Consider the following 17,651-nt stretch of genomic DNA (forward strand, 5'->3'; position numbering starts at 1 on the left):
GCATATCATCCACATACACCAGGATATACACTGTGCCGCCGCTCGTCTTCCGCACATATAAGCACGGGTCAGCATCCGCCTGCCGGAATCCCAGTCGCTTCATAACATCATTCAGCTTTTGGTTCCAAACCCTGGCTGATTGCTTCAAACCATATAGGCTCTTACGCAAACGACACACCTGTCCTTTTTCCACTCGTAGTCCGGGTGGTACCCGCATATAAATGGTCTCCTTGAGATCGCCATTCAAATATGCAGTTTTCACGTCAACGTGCCTGACCTGCATCTCATCTCGTCCAGCGATGGTCAGCAGTGTACGAAGCGTCACTTGCTTCGCGACTGGGGCGAATACCTCGTCGTAGTCCAGGCCATATCGTTGCGTGAAACCTTGCGCTACTAATCTCGCTTTAGTATTAGTATTAGTTTACCTTGCTCATCCTGCTTCTTCTTATAGATCCAGCGGCATCCGATGGTCTTGCTTCCTGGTGGCAACGACGTCAAGTCCCAGGCCTTGCACTCCCGCAATGACTTCAGCTCGTCGTTCATGGCGGCCTTCTAATGGCCATTCTCAGGATCACTCACTGCCTCTTGGTAGCTTCGGGGTTCACACTGTTGACTCCGAGCCAGTTTACCATCCGCCACGTAACGTTCAGGTGGAATACCTTTCGTTGACCTTCCAGACCGACGAGGTGTAACGGCGAATTGCTCCTCCTGCAAATAAGTCGACTCCCCCTGGATCGAAACTAGTTCGTCGTCCTGTCGAGAGACAACACTGCCATTGGCATCTTCATATAAACTCCGATCTGCTGGATTTTCAAAACCAAGATCCAAATTGTCGCAAGATTCTTCTTCAAAACCACGGAATTCTTCCTCATCGTCACTTCGCTGACTTCGCTCATCTTCGGAATCTTCATCGGACTCGTCCGACTCTTCATGCTCCATGTTACTGGACGGTTTCACCGGAGGCACCACGAAAATTTCGTCATCGACTGCATCCGGAATCTCTCGATCACTTGACGGCAAGAAACGAGCATCACGACTGAAAACGATTTCGTTTGTCTTCAAGTCGATGAAACGCCACGCTTTATGCTGCTGGGAGTACCCAACAAACGTCAATTTTGTCGCCTTCGATTGCAGCTTCGTCCGCTTTTCCTTCGGGATGTGCACATAAGCTTCCGAACCAAAAATCTGGATCATGCTCATGTCCGGCTTCGTACCGTGCCAAATCTCGTAGGGCGTCTGCTGCACCGGTTTCGTTGGCAACATATTCTGCAGATGGTTGGCCGTGTTAACCGCCTCGGCCCAATAACGATAATGCAACCCAGAATCGATGATCATACACCGTGCCATCTCTACCAGCGAACGATTTTTGCGCTCCGCAACTCCGTTCTGCTGTGGCGTGTATGCTGTCGTAAACTGCTGCTGAATTCCTTCCTGCTTGAGAAACTTGACCAACTCTGCGCTGCGGTACTCTCCTCCTTGATCCGATCTGATGATCTTCGGGGGTCTACCAAACTGCGTTTTCATCAAACGTACGAAATCTCGGATAACGTCCACGGTATACGACTTCTTCCTAAGAATGTATAGAGTGGTGAAGCGGCTGTAGTCGTCGATCAGCGAAAGAAAATACCGACGGCCTCCAGGTGTGGCCGTTTTCATCGGCCCACACAAGTCACTGTGGATCAAATCCAACACCGCTTTCGACTTACGCCTCACTTTCTTAGGGCGCTGCCATAGTAAACGCGTCGAGCGACGCGTCCGCGTGTGCGAGCCCGCAAAGCAGAATATCAACAACAGGAAATCCTTTGATCGCATCGCGTTCGCGGACGCAGACGCGTTACTATGGCCTCACCGTTAGGAAATGGTCGCCTTGCCATCTTTCCCTCCAAACAGGGTTCACAAGAATAACGAACAGAGCAGTGACGTACCTTGATGCCTGTTGCCAAAGCTTTCCGCTCCAGATCCAGGATAGCTTGTGTTGCATACACAACGAAACGATTTTCCGATATTTTTAACCTCACTTTATTTGGTGTCGAATGGGTTAGAAATTTCCTGTTTAAGTACATAATTCATTAATAAATTGCGGCTCACTACTTCTTATAAACTCATCCTTATATACTTACGTTTAGTGTTTCATTTCATAGTTTAATAATTAGATTAAATGCGTTTCCACAACGTGGGATGTACTGTAGTCTGTAATGGCAACTTGTTAGATTTATCAAACAACTGTTGGGAATGTAAGTTTACCTTTCACAGCTTTAGCTTAGATTAGATTTAATGGGTAATTCAATTACAGAATGGTTGTAGTATATAGTTCAACTAATAGAAAGGAAAATAAATACAAATTTAAGGACATATTTTCATTATTTTATAAGAAACCTTCTCACCATGTACACACGTTTTGATAATTCACTACTGTTTGGCTATACTGATGTTGAGAATGACATGGTAACAAAGGTAGGTAGTAGGAATATAATATAAATGTGTAAGTTGCGCCTCTTCAGGCCTGGTGGATTGAAGGAGGTTAGTTGCAAGCGCAACACTCCCCCGCAGTAGGTCGCGGTCATTGATCCGACTTACTAATGGTCGAACCGACTTCAATGACTGCCAGATTAGCTGCTGATCTCTCGAAAATACCACCTGATGTTTGAACTGATGCTCGCCGTACTTGTCCATCCTTCGATTTAGTTACTCCAATGATGCGTCCTTTTGGCCAACAGTTTCTAGGTAACTTTTCGTCCACTATGATCACGATATTTCCTACTTCCAAAGGCTTAACAGGATGAAACCACTTCGTCCTTTTGGTTAACGTTGGAAGGTACTCGGCAACCCAGCGTCGCCAAAATTGATCCGCGTACATCATCGACATCGTTCTAGAGTACGTGATCGCAGCGACACTGTCGTTGAACGCGACCGGGGGCTTGATACCATTGGAGGATCCAATGAGGAAGTGGTTCGGGGTTAATGGAGAGGCTTCATCATGTTCAACCGGTATTTCCGTTAGCGGCCTAGAGTTGACGACGAGTTCGATTTCGGTGAGCATATTTCGAAGTAATTCGTCGGTCGGTGTCCGACTGGGCTTTACATAGTTTAGACTTTTTTTAACCGATTGGATTAGTCTTTCCCAACATCCTCCGAAATGCGGGGTAGCGGGCGGGTTGAACGACCACTTTGTATTGGCGCTTACAAAGCTTTCTATCAATTTATCTTGATTCATCTTTTGTAACGCATCTTTCAGCTCGTGGTTTGCGCCGACGAAGTTCGTTCCACGATCGCTGATGATTTCCAAGGGCATCCCTCTTCGCGCAACGAAGTTTCGAATTGCAAGAATGCATGATTCTGTTGATAACGAATGGGCCACTTCTATGTGTACTGCTCTGACTGTCATACACGTTATTAGTACTCCCCAACGTTTTTCGACCCTGCGGCCGACCATTACTAATAGTGGTCCAAAATAGTCTATTCCTATGTACGAAAAGGGTCTGACAAATGGTTTCAGGCGCATAGCTGGCAGCTTTCCCATCATTGGTGATTGGGGTACCGCCTTTCTGACCTTGCAGAACTGGCAACGACTCCGGACACTACGATAGATAGTTCTCAGACTCGGGACATAGTACTTTTGACGGATTTCATTAAGGGTCGTCTGATGATTTTGATGGTAATATCGCTGATGGGTGTCCAACAATATCAGGTCGGTTATTGGATGACGCTTAGGAAGCAGGATTGGTTGCTTTACGTCGTTGGTAACATATTCACAGGCATCTATACGACCGTCCATTCGTAGTATACCATCACCGTCGATGAATGGGCTTAGTTTGTATAAGGAGCTATGTTTCAGCAACTTTCGCTTACTTTTCCATGGTTCTGAATCAGCATCTTGCAGTATGCGGATTTCCTCACCAAAGGATTCAGATTGAGCTTGTCTATACAGATAATTCTCGGCTTCCTTTAACTCGTCCTGATTCAGAGGGCCGGTGTTGCGTGTTTTGCCTGAATATTTCTGTCTGATATTCATTGGAAAACGTCTAACGAACGCTGTATGTCGAACTAAACGCTTCCATTGAGAAAATTTGTCGACGTTGATTATTGCTTCGTGTATTGTGTGATGTTGGATGTGAGCACGCAATTCCAAAGTGGTAGAACCAGGGCACGCTGGAAAATTTGGCCATGTATCTTTTGATTCCCAGAGAAATTGTGGCCCTCGGAACCAACGACCTCTCGACGACAGATTCGGCAAGCTTTGCCACTTCGTAGCATCATCTGCCACATTCATTTTCGAAGGTATCCAGTGCCATTCTGATGTTTCCGTTAGCTCCAAAATTTCTCCAACTCGGCATCCGACGAATTGGCTGTATCTGCGATTATCTGAATTCAGCCAACAAATCACATCGCGTGAGTCGGACCAGAAGAATTTACAAGCCGGCTTCAGCTTAAGCGTATCTGATATGCTGCTCGCCAGTCGGGCTCCTAAAACAGCGGCCTGTAGCTCGAGGCGTGGGATTGACACAAACCGTAACGGGGCAACCCTTGTTTTCGATCCTACCAGCGCACATTCTATAATCCCATTCTCTTCAAACCGCAAGTATACTACTGCAGCGTACCCGTTCTCGGAGGCATCCACAAAAACGTGAAGTTGTATATCATTCATCTTCGAAGTTGAAGTCTCCTTCCGGTAACATCTAGGGATCCGTACTGATTCGATCCTTGGTAGAACTTTCAGCCATAGTTGCCATTTTTCTAATTGCTTAGATGCTATCGGTTCGTCCCATGCCACTCCAGAGCGCCAGATTTCTTGGAGCAAAATTTTCAGGAACATCAAATAATTCCCTATCAGGCCAAGAGGGTCGTAAATAGTCATCAATGTACTCAGCACCTGCCTTTTCGTGGGAATGCTACGCCCTAGAAGTAGCTCAGAATCATGTCGTGGCGAAACTTTGAAAGTCAGTTCATCTGAAGAAGTGCACCACCACATACCTAACACTTTATCAGACGCGTGTTCTGCTGTAGTGTTGAGATTCTTCTCGTTCACGTTTTCTGCTCCCATGACCTCCAGAACACCTTTTGAGTTTGACAACCAGTTATGGATTTTAAAACCTGCTTGACCATGGACGTATTCCACTTGCTTTGCCAAATCTTGGGCCTCGGCTTCTGATTCCACACTAGTCAACATGTCATCGACATAGTGCTCATCGACAATAGCTTCTGCTGCTCGCGGGAATTGGTTGGCAAAGCGTTGGGCATTCAGATTTTTGATGAATTGTGCACAGGTTGGGGAACACGATGCGCCGAATATCATCACTACCATCGTGTAAACTTCTGGATCCTGTGACTTATCGCATCCTCTCCAGAGAAACTTCAACGAATGCTGGTCGCTTGGAGTCATCTGAACTTGATGAAACATTTCAACAATATCAGCCGCCACGGCGACTTTAAATTCCCTGAACTTGTAGAGCACTCCTACTATTGACTTTAGCAGGTCCGGTCCCTTAAGCAAGACAGAGTTTAGAGATAAACCATTAACTTTTGCGGCGGCGTCCCAAACTATACGTAGTTTGCCGGGCTTATTCGGGTTTTGAACAGGGAATATTAGTAAATACCATGAGCGAGGGAGGCTATCATCTACTTCGGATGGCAACATTTTTCTCATGTATCCTTTTTCCTGATACTCATGTATTTTCTCGTTGAATGCCTTAAACAGTTGCTGATCTTTTTCCAACTTCTTCTCCAGGCACACCAATCTCTTCAACGCCATTTGTCTACTGTGAGGTAACGTGATGTTCTCATATCTCCACAGTAGTCCAGTTTCATATTGAGTTCCGTTAAATTTTGTCTGGGACTCTAATAGCTGGACCGCTCGTTCGTCATATTTTGATAACAGGGGCTTTTCCGGTCGTTGTACCCCAATGTTCTCCAAAGCAAAGTAATCTTTTACAGATTTATGTAATTCAGCATCATGTTCCTCGCTGCATGGACAGATGTGATAGCTGTGATGTGCTAAATAAGTGAAATTCGATTTTTCTGGCATCACAGAGCACGGTCCATACACAACCCAGCCGAGACGTGTTCGACTAGCAACTGGTTCACCATCAGAACCTTCACGGCTATTCATTGCGTAACCCAAACGGCAACTATCTACTCCAATTAGTATCCTTGGAGCAACATTCCGATACGAAGCGATAGGCAATCCTGCTAGGTGTTTGTATTGCTGTGCTAACTTGTCTATTTCAACAGTTTGTTTCGGCAGAGCAAGGCGGCGAACTGTGTGCACCTTCGAAAGCTCGTAACGTTTGCTACAGTTCGACATGCCAGAAATCTCCAAAGACAGTTTAACCGATTCCTTCTCTTCTCGATGTTGATTGGCTGTCCAGCCCAGGCATAAAGGAGCGGGTTTTCCGTCCAGCTTCAACTCTTTCAGTAAGCTATGCTCCATAAAGGTCGCAGAAGAGCCGTCGTCCATAAACGCGTAAGTCTCAACAGAAACCCCGCGTCCGTGTATGACAACTGGTATATATCGAAACAAAACTTTTCCGTCCTGGCTAACATGAGTGTTGCAGCTAAGCGAAGAATTGCTGCCAGTATTGTCGCTTCCCTGCGGTGTGAGTGCAGTTGGTGTTGGTTGGTAGCGCGAGTCGTCGTGCAGCATCGCATGGTGCATGTACGAGCATCCATTTTTCCCACATGGACTTTTCACATCGCATGCCCCGAAGTGCTTTTTCAAGCATTTTCGGCAAAGCTTATGTTGCTTCAGAGCCTCCCATCGAGCGTTTATTTCGAAGTTTTGGAACTTCTTGCAAACGGCTGCACTGCTACAGTTTCCATGACAAATAAGGCAACCTTTACTAGTTTGTTTTAGTATCGGTTTCGAAGTGGTTTCCTCTAGGCCGGAGTCGATATGCAAATTCAGATCTTCTCTGCGAGTACGCTTTTCAGTCTTTGCTGGATTAAAGGCCACGCTTGTTGGAACGGTCACGGCGCATGCCGCTTCTACTAACATCTCCAACCAATCCGAAAAGTTTGACAGTGTAGCAGTTTGTAGAGTTTGCCGGTGTAATGCCCAGTTGAGTTTTATTGTTGATGGGAGTCTATCAACTAACTCTTGAAGTAGAGCTACGTTGTAGAGTTGCTCGTCGAGTCCGCATGCTTTGATGGTAGCACACATATTTTGAACTGCGATACCGAAGTCAATTAGCGTTGACAGCTTTTCCGTTTTCGGCGAAGGCATGTTCCGAATCTTGTACGCCAATGAATGAATTATCACCTCCGGTCGCCCAAACAAGGTTCGCAGCGTTTGAAGCACTCCTGGTAGACCCACCGGATACAACAGGCGGCTACGAACGGCATCCATAGCTTTTCCTTTAAGACTGCGTTGCAGCCGAAGCAAATTCTCTTCATCACTGTATCCACACATTCTTGTTGTATTCTCGTAGGTGGCTATAAAAAGCGGCCACTCCTCCGGTGCTCCAGAAAATATTGGTAGCTCCTTCGCAACTGCTTGACGCGCTGCTAACTGACTCCTACTCAACTCGGTGTATGGTTGTGATAGATGGAAAATATCTGTAGTTGGTGTGAATTCCTGCGCCTCAGGATCCAATCCAACAGCATCTTCCTCGATCTGATCATCATCCATATCGCCGTTCAACTGCATAATTTTCAAACGTTCTTCTAGATGCTTCATTTCGAGCGCCTGCTTTTTGGCTAACAGTGTCAATTGCCGTTCGATACTCACTGATCCTTCTCCCGGTGTAGTCCGACGAGCTCCACCAACTCGAATCGAACCGGCTATAGTTGTTGAGTTCGCATTCGGCTGTATTGGAATGCTCGGAACCCTCAAATTAGCCGATGAACGTGGCATGTTGGAATTTGATGGGCTTTTGTGGCTGGGAATTGGATCGTTGGACGCACTTGCCTGTTCAGTAAACTTCAGCAGATGTTCAAAATGAGTCCTCTGACGTTCCAGGGCTTTTCGTTGGTCCTCCTCTTTGGCTTTGAGTAATCGTTCGAAGTTCTTTTGTTGTTCTGACATCATCTGTCGCAAGCTCTCCATTTGCCTTTGTAACGTCTCGAACTCTGCAGACTGCCTCGATGTCGTTGTTGTGGTGCTGGTCTCTGGTGTCGTTGACGTTGTGGCACCCGCTACGCCCGGATTCGCTATGCAACCGCTACAGCTCCAATCCACATTAGCTATGCTCTCATTTACGCCCACACACTCAAAGTGGTACCAACTTCGCCGCGTCGCAACTCGATTCTCAATAGTGCGCATAATGCACACGGCGGAGGGCATACATTAGGGTGTACTCAACACCCCCCAGGTACGGCGATCCTCTGTCGGCTTACAAATCATCGCGCCGTACATCCAGCACGGCCAGCTTGGCTACCTGACCTTAAGGAATTTCTAGAGGAATCCCTAAAAATATCGTGAAATAAAAAATCGCTGGAAAAATTCCTGATAGTGATCAAGTCTTATAAAAAAAAAACCAGCCCTGTGTATGCTACTAAAGTTGCTACTAACATATAAAAAAAAAAGAGACGAGTCGTTCCGGGAATGTTCTCTAATTGAATTAACCACGATCAATATGTAACTTACTGACAAAAGAAATATGTATTTACGCAAAAATCCATTGATTCCCTTACTTACCTCTGTTCTTGGTCTGTGCCCGTCTGCTTTTGCCCAATCGTTTCTTACCACCAGCCCCACCACCGCCTCCGGCAGCACCGCCCTTCCTTTTCGGACCATCACCCATGAACGACTTTTTGTCGTTCCGCTTCGAGCCCTTCTTCCTACCACCGAAACCAAACTTGGCATTCTTGGCCGCCCTCTTCGGATTAACCTGCTTCTTTCCACCCGCGCCTCGCACCGTTCCCTTCTTCTTCCTCTTGCTGGCGCCACCTTCCTCATCATCGTCCAAAAAGTCCAAATTGGAAAGCTTGCCCTTCCGGAACTTCTTGATATCGTCCAGCATCTTCCTCCGTTCCTCATCCCGTTTCTCGGTCGTTTGCCTCTGGATCAGCTTGCCAATGCGACGCTGTTCACGCAATTGACGGGCCCGTTCCGATTTGGCGATACCTTCCTGCTTGGCCAGCAACACCTTCCGGATGCGTTGCATGTGCTCGTCGGTTTTGGCCATCTCCGCAAAGTAATCATCCGGTCGTTTGGTTTGGACACCCAAATCGTGCAAACGTTTAATGCCTTCCACGACCGCAGCTTGCGCCTGTCGGTGGAACAAGATTTCCCGCTTGAAATCATTCAAGACCGGATCCTGTTCCGGTGCAACGTAGGGGATTTTCTTGTTTCCCTTGAACTGATTCTCGCGCTTTTGTTCGTGCTTCTCAATCTGAATAGCCAGCTCCGGAGTGATTGGCGCCAGGTCGTTCACCAAATCCAACCTCTCCACCCAAGGGGCTTTCAGGATTAACGATTCCAGGGCTGATTTCAGTTTGAGGGGATCATTGGCCGGCTCCGATCGATCCTTCGCTATCACGTTTAGACCCGGCTTGAGCAATCCCTTTGCCAAGGCTTCCCGCAGCTAAAAGCGAAACGCAAAACATGTCACTTCCACATCGATTTGAAATCCGACAAATTTGCAACTTACCTCATCATCCTCGTCGTAGGATACGTAGCTGGAATCGGAATCCTCACCGCGGACATCGAAATCCGTCATTTTGGGGGGTTAATTCCGACTAAATTCCGGTAAAAATGATTGAAATCTCGCATAACTTATGATCTCGCCCTAAAAGCCATTGGTAACCATGTGTGTAGCTCATTGTTTCTGAGCATTTGAATGGATTTACACGTTAATCAACAACTCTCGCATACTCTGAGATAACGCCCTAAAAGCCATTGGTAACCATGTGTGTAGCTCGTTGTTTCTGAGCAAGTGAAGGAATAAACATCCAAACCAACATCACTGGTAGGTAGATAATGATCCTTTCTTCACCATAGAGTTGTTGATTAACGTGTAAATCCATTCAAATGCTCAGAAACAATGAGCTACACACATGGTTACCAATGGCTTTTAGGGCGAGATCATAAGTTATGCGAGAACTCTATGGTGAAGAAAGGATCATTATCTACCTACCAGTGATGTTGGTTTGGATGTTTATTCCTTCACTTGCTCAGAAACAACGAGCTACACACATGGTTACCAATGGCTTTTAGGGCGTTATCTCAGAGTATGCGAGAAATAACTGCAATTCTCGCATACTCTGAGATAACGCCCTAAAAGCCATTGGTAACCATGTGTGTAGCTCGTTGTTTCTGAGCAAGTGAAGGAATAAACATCCAAACCAACATCACTGGTAGGTAGATAATGATCCTTTCTTCACCATAGAGTTGTTGATTAACGTGTAAATCCATTCAAATGCTCAGAAACAATGAGCTACACACATGGTTACCAATGGCTTTTAGGGCGAGATCATAAGTTATGCGAGAATTGAACTGAAAACGAGAACACCGGTGCGGAACAATCGTAAACACATGTGCTTCGGAGCTCGTTTGTTTTGAAAATGTGCCCGACTGGCCGAGCGCCGCCGCTGTCAAATGCGCGTGTCGAGGGGCGTGCAAATGAGATTAGATGGAATCTGCAGCGAATCGACGCACAGCTCTATTTTACTGATGGCGGTGCACACTGTGTTCTAGAGTGGCCAAAACCTAGTGAGAAAAGGAAACAAATAAAAAGTTAGTTTGCACCAATTTTTATAGGCCATTTCCGTCAGATCTAACCCCTAGCTTTTGTATTTTTCTTCGAAAGACAATCATTTTGAAACGAATATTAACGCTTTCAGATTTTGCATATATACACTCCTGATTTTCTGAAAAAAAATTTGAAAACATGGATATTCACCACACGGAGAAAATGGAAAACTCTAGTTGGTATAATAAATATTGCGCATTTTTTTCATCACTGGACTATCGCAGAAGTTTTTACAAGTGCGGAAATGCTAATAAAAGTGCGCGATTGCTTCAAATCGAGTCGGTGTCTTCAGCGGGGTTATTCCTCGAAGTCCAAACAACAACCCCGCTGAAGACACCGAAATAATTCGATGCAATCCCGCACTTTTATTCGCATTTTCGCACTTAAGGAGCTGCACTTCGCAGTCCAGTAGAGAAAGAAATGCACAATATTACTTGTTTATATTTACACAACTTTATTCATTGTTACGAATAAATGATATACATTGTAGTAATAAATTTTATGCATTCCTAATCTTTTTGGGAATTTATCAATTTCTCTGCTTATTGTGCACCTTATTTCACTCCGGGGACTTAACAAAACCGAATTCGAATCAGACATTTTATTTTTGGGAGTCCTCAAGCCCGGTAATCGTGCCTCATAAAACTAATAACTGTTTTCACGAGAAAAACGAAATAATATATTAAATAGTTATTTGGGAGCGAGAATGTGTTGCTATCGGTAAGTTTTCTTTCACTCTGCGGCTCCGTGACTGCTTTTACAGCAACATTTTTGTTCGTTTAGAATCCCACCAAAAACTTCTGGCCGCTGGATATGGAGTAAAATGACGAATACCACCAGCGGAAACATTGTCGACGGGATTTTCTGAACTGGCAGAACTAAGTAGATGATGCAAACGGTGCGGAACTAGCTCAAGTCCTAGTGAACCGATGGAATAAGTTGCAGAGTTCTCACCACTTTCATACCATGATAAAAAATGAAAGTTTTAAAAATTGCGACGGGACGACGCTCATGTCGCGTCAGCAAAAAGTTATTAGCAATATATTATCAATAAAATTAGAATTCTGTTTCACTTTCAATTTTGTTATTTTGTTTTCATATTTTCAAAATAAAATAAAATCAGTTTTTATGAAATTCATTGAATTTCCCTTCTTTATCAGCCCAATGGATTATTCCCGTGATAAGCACGGTCATAAATAAAAAATTGTTTATACTAGCAATGCATATTCCTTCCTGCATTTTTTTGGCGCGGTAAATGGCTGGGCATGGCGTACCATTGGTACCTCGCGTACCTGCAGGAATAAAATAGACCCCTTTGTGCGGTCCTTAGCCTCTTGCCCAGCAACTCCTATCCCTACCTCCTCGTGGTACTGGCCGGGGTACGAGTAACCTTGGGGAAGATCGGGTAACCAACCCCCGGTGGGAACTTTGGTCGTATGCTGACAGGGAAGGGGGGGTTTGCTTTAGCAAACCTGGAGCGTCTGTACTCCACGTTAGGAGCGGCTCACAACAGCGTCTGTTCCCCATTTCAGGGGCGGCTGATCATCGTCCGAGTGCCAGAGAAGGACTCTAAGCTAAACTGCGCACTATGGCCCTCCGAATATTTAGGGGGAATGGTCCTCCGGAAATCTAGGGGGTTGGTGTCAGGCCCTGCAAGCCAACCGTAAAAACACATCAGCACAGGAACGTCAACGAGAGAATACGGACCGGAACAATCGGCAAAGACCACAGCGACGAAAATGGACTAGCGATTGGAAACTCGGTACATGGAACTGCAAATCTCTCAACTTCATTGGAAGTACTCGCATACTCTCCGATGTACTGAAGACCCGCGGTTTCGACATCGTAGCGCTGCAGGAGGTGTGCTGGGCAGGAGCATTGGTGCGAACGTTTAGAGGTAATCATACCATCTACCACAGCTGCGGCAACACACGCGAGCTGGGAACAGCTTTCATAGTGATGGGTGATATGCAAAGGCGCGTGATCGGGTGGTGGCCGATCAATGAACGAATGTGCAAGTTAAGAATCAAAGGCCGATTCTTTAACTTCAGCATAATCAACGTGCATAGCCCACACTCCGGAAGCACTGATGATGACAAGGACGCATTTTACGCGCAGCTCGAACGCGAGTACGACCGCTGCCCAAGCCACGACGTCAAGATCATCATAGGAGATTTGAACGCTCAGGTTGGCCAGGAAGAGGAGTTCAGACCGACGATTGGAAAGTTCAAGCGCCCACCGGCTGACGAACGAGAACGGCCTACGACTGATAGAGTTTGCCACCTCCAAGAACATGGCCATTCGTAGCACCTATTTCCAGCACAGCCTCCCGTATCGGTACACCTGGAGATCACCTCAGCAGACAGAATCGCAAATCGATCACGTTTTGATCGATGGACGGCACTTCTCCGACATAACCGACGTCAGAACCTATCGTGGCGCCAACATTGACTCCGACCACTACCTGGTGATGGTGAAACTGCGCCCAAAACTATCCGTCATCAACAATATACGGTACCGACGCCCGCCCCCGGTACAATCTCGAGCGGCTGAAACAACCGGATGTCGCCAATGCGTACGCGCAGCATCTTGAGGCAGCGTTGCCGGATGAGGGCGAGCTCGATAGGGCCCCTCTTGAGGACTGCTGGAGGACAGTCGAAGCAGCCATTAACGACGCTGCCGAAAGCGTTGTCGGATATGTGGAACGGAGCGCAAGAAACGATTGGTTCGACGAGGAGTGCCAGGAGGTTTTAGAGGAGAAGAATGCAGCGCGGGCTGCAATGCTGCAGCATGGTACGCGGCAAAACGTGGAACGATACAGACTGAAGCGGAAACAGCAAACCCGCCTATTCCGGGACAAAAAGCGCCGCCTGGAAGAGGTGGAATGCCAAGAGATGGAGTTGCTGTACCGTTCTCAAGAAACGCGGAAGTTCTATCAGAAGCTCAACACATCCCGCAAAGGCTTCATGCCGCGAGCTGAGATGTACCGGGATAAGGATGGGAGCATCTTGACGGACGGACGCGAGGTGATCGAAAGGTGGAAGCAGCACTACGATGAACACCTGAATGGCGCAGAGAACACAGGCACAGAAGGTCAGGACAGCGAAGGCGATGGCTACGTCAGCACAGCGGACAGCGGAAATCAACCAGCTCCCATGATGGGGGAAGTTAAGGATGCCATTCAACAGCTCAAGAACAACAAAGCCGCTGGCAAGGATGGTATCGGAGCCGAACTCATCAAGTTGGGCCTGGACAGGTTGGCCGCTTGTCTGCATCGGCTGATAGTCAGAATCTGGGAAACGGAACAGCTACCGGAGGAGTGGAAGCAAGGCGTTATATGCCCTATCTACAAAAAGGGCGACAAACTGTAGTGTGAAAATTATCGTGCAATCACCATCCTAAACGCCGCCTATAAAGTGCTATCCCAGATTCTCTTCCGTCGTCTATCACCTATAGCAAACGAGTTCGTGGGAAGTTATCAAGCAGGTTTCATCGACGGCCGCTCGACAACGGACCAGATCTTTTCCGTGCGGCAAATCCTCCAGAAATGCCGTGAGTACCAGGTCCCTACGCACCATTTGTTCATCGATTTCAAGGCGGCATACGATAGTATCGACCGCATAGAGCTATGGAAAATCATGGACGAGAACAGCTTTTCCCGGGAAGCTCACAAGATTGATCAGAGCAACGATGGACGGTGTGAAAAACTGCGTGAAGATCTCGGGCGAACACTCCAGTTCGTTTGAGTCTCGGCGGGGACTACGACAGGGCGACGGACTTTCGTGCCCTGTTGTTCAATATTGCGCTTGAAGGTGTCATGCGGAGAGCCGGACTTAACAGTCGAGGCACGATTTTCACTAGATCCGGACAATTTGTTTGCTTCGCGGACGACATGGATATTATTGGGAGAAAATTTGAAACGGTGGCAGATTTGTTCACCCGCCTGAAAACGCGAAGCAACAAGAGTCGGGCTAATGATGAATGCGTCGAAAACAAAGTACATGCTGGTTGGCGGAACTGAGCGCGACAGGGCCCGCCTAGGAAGCAGTGTTACGATAGACGGGGATACCTTCGAGGTGGTGGACGAGTTCGTCTACCTCGGATCCTTGTTGACGGCTGACAACAATGTTAGTCGGGAAATACGAAGGCGCATCATCAGTGGAAGTCGTGCCTACTATGGGCTCCAGAAGAAACTGCGGTCAAGAAAGATTCACCCCCGCACCAAATGCACGATGTACAAAACGCTCATAAGACCGGTAGTCCTCTATGGGCATGAGGCGTGGACGATGCTCGAGGAGGACTTGCAAGCTCTTGGGGTTTTCGAACGCCGAGTGCTAAGGACGATCTTCGGCGGCGTGCAGGAGAACGGCGTGTGGCGGCGAAGGATGAACCACGAGCTCGCTCAACTCTACGGCGAACCCAGTATCGTGAAGGTAGCTAAAGCTGGAAGGATACGCTGGGCAGGGCATGTTGCAAGAATGATGGACAACAACCCTGTAAAGATGGTGTTCGCCACGAATCCGGTCGGAACAAGAAGGCGTGGGGCGCAGCGAGCTAGGTGGATTGACCAGGTACACCAGGACCTGGAGAGCGTGGGTCACAGTCGAGGATGGAGAGAAGCGGCCATGAACCGAGGGAATTGGCGAAATATTGTTGGCGAGGCTTTATCAAGATAATTGATGTAAAGCCAAATAAGTAAGTAAGTAAGCATATTCCTTTTTAACACATTCCAATGAGTGAATAGACCAAATACGGTTTTAGAATGGTATTTAACTTATCTAGTATTGATGGAATCTGAGGCGGACAGGGCTGGGAGAAATGACCAGGACACGGGTTCTAACAATAACGAACAAGGTTTATTAACAGGAAACGGTCTGTACACTTCGGTGTCTTGATGTGGAATGGGGTTGAAAAAATTGCGCGGGCGCTCACGTCAGTAAACCAACGGCTACTACGTTTACACCCCCTCTCGTTGGGACACTCCTAGCTTCTTCCGAAGTTCCTCAAGTCGTCCAACGTCCAAGGCCTTTGTGAAGAAGTCAGCTAGTTGGTTTACGCTCGCAATCGGTTCGACTAGCAACTTCCCAGCAGCAACAAGATCTCGCAGAAAATGATGCTTGATGTCTATATGCTTCACTCTCTTGCTCTCCACGTTCTTGGCCATACCGATACATCCACGGTTGTCTTCGAATATGGTCACTGGTTCGATCGTCTTCTCACCTAAATCACCGAGGATTCCGGCCAGCCATACTGCTTCCGATGCTGCAGCACTCAATGCCACATACTCTGCTTCACTTGACGAAGTGGCCACCGTCGTCTGCTTCTTGCTTGACCATACAACCGTCGATCCATACACTTGGAAAACGAATCCGCTAACTGACTTCCGGTCCTCTGTGTCGGTAGCCCAGTCTGCCATCCGCGAATCGATCAGGGGTAGCGCTCGGTCATCTCGGTAAAACGTAAGGCAATGGTCCATCGTTCCTTTTAGGTAACGCACCACTCGTTTGAGTGCGGTCCAGTGCTGCTGTCCGGGTTGGGATGGGAACCTCCCAAGGTACCCGACTGGAAAACAGATGTCCGACCGCGTGGACACCATCACGTACATCAGGCTCCCCAAAAGTTCACGGTACGGTTCGTCAAAGGCTTCGGTTACTTTACGATCGAGCTGCAAACCCTTCTCCATCGGGGTCCTTGTAGGGTTGCACTGCGACATGCCGAACTTCTGGAAGATTTTCTCCAGACTATTTTCTTGAGATAACGTCATCTTTCCGCTTGACCGATCGTACCGTATCTTCATGCCGAGGAAATGGTTTAGCTCCCCACAGTCAGTCATGGCGAACATCCGGGACAGTTCGCGCTTCAGCAAACCAACGGCTACTACGTTTACAAGTATTTTATTTTCTTAGCGTGCACATTTCACCTATAAAAATCGTCGTGCGTCACAGTTGTTTCAACTCTAGGGGCATTCAAAGTGGAGATTTTTCCACAACGTTGATTAACACCCCTGCAATGAATGTTTGTAGACATGATGAAATGTCAAAACCTGGGAGGGAGAAACCAATACAAAATTTCTGTACGTCATAGTGAGCCGAGATTCCGCTGTCACGAACTGTCACTGTGAGCCCAGATCTCAAACATTGGACTAACATGAAAAAAAGCGCGTAACTGATTAAAACACATTTTCGTATTTCTTTCAAAAGTGATAAAAATCGAATGAAAATCAATTCATGCACATAACGCAAGTAATGTCACGTGAGCACCATTTAATCTGATTGAACATAAAGCATTGAAAAACGCATAGTTCTACTTTTTCCAATGAAAATGAATATTTAGTGCATAGAAAACTGTGACCCCACAGACAAACAGACGTCACACTCTCATCGCTGTCCATCGACCAACTTTTTAACGATCGATTCAAATATTGGGTAGGTCGTCAATCGACCACCCGCAGCGCTCTCGTCGTTTTTGTTCGTGTTTGACGTTTACACACTACCGCCACCTGTTGGTCCATCGGCCAACTACAGTGTTTGTAGCATTTGGGCGTACATGATTTCGCGACTAAGATTTTGATCGAGATTTGTTCTAAGTGTTACGTCTGTTTCTCTGTGGTGGCCCTTTTTTCATGTTTGTCAGGAAAGATCAAAGGTGCACAACAAAAGGGAACTACCGATTTTCTCGATGCCTGCCTTGATTGTGGTTGGCAAGCTGGAGTTATCTTGCAGTTCAAAATAACGTCTTATATTTCGTGTGTAGTATCGGTGCCTCCCTCCCAGGTCAAAACCCACTATTCCCACAAGCAACAGAACTGACTCGCTCGCCCATATAGAAAAAAAAATGAGTAGCAATTATTTTCGTTTTTTGTTTATCAAATTGCTATCTATTGCCTCAAACCGTCTCCGGAATGATAAGGACTACCCGAAAAATGGCCATCATCGTAGGAATGCGACTACGAAATCCTACAAG

General features: G+C 46.9%; 2 protein-coding genes across 2 annotated transcripts in view; one reads left to right on the forward strand and one right to left on the reverse strand.

The window, feature by feature from the left end:
* Positions 1 to 17,651, forward strand: part of LOC5571316 (chaoptin) — a 276,580-nt gene that overhangs the window by 254,970 nt on the left and 3,959 nt on the right.
* On the reverse strand, positions 8,574 to 10,532 carry LOC5571317 (probable rRNA-processing protein EBP2 homolog). Its single transcript, XM_021840577.1, has 4 exons — positions 10,430 to 10,532; positions 10,181 to 10,190; positions 9,588 to 9,702; positions 8,574 to 9,521 (listed from the first exon to the last, which is right to left on the reverse strand). The coding sequence occupies exons 3-4, from the start codon at positions 9,654 to 9,656 to the stop codon at positions 8,625 to 8,627; spliced, it is 966 nt and encodes a 321-aa protein (XP_021696269.1). The 5' UTR covers positions 9,657 to 9,702; positions 10,181 to 10,190; positions 10,430 to 10,532; the 3' UTR covers positions 8,574 to 8,624.

Source organism: Aedes aegypti, chromosome 1, assembly GCF_002204515.2.
Source record: "Aedes aegypti strain LVP_AGWG chromosome 1, AaegL5.0 Primary Assembly, whole genome shotgun sequence".
NCBI lineage: Eukaryota > Metazoa > Arthropoda > Insecta > Diptera > Culicidae > Aedes > Aedes aegypti.

What these genes read in the sequence shown, in the direction of transcription:
- LOC5571317 (XM_021840577.1), bottom strand. Translation starts at nt 9,656, where the DNA reads ATGACGGATTTCGATGTCCGCGGTGAGGATTCCGATTCCAGCTACGTA. An exon ending in CCTACGACGAGGATGATGAG is followed by an intron (nt 9,522 to 9,587) that starts GTAAGTTGCAAA and finishes TTTCGCTTTTAG; the next exon opens with CTGCGGGAAGCCTTGGCAAA.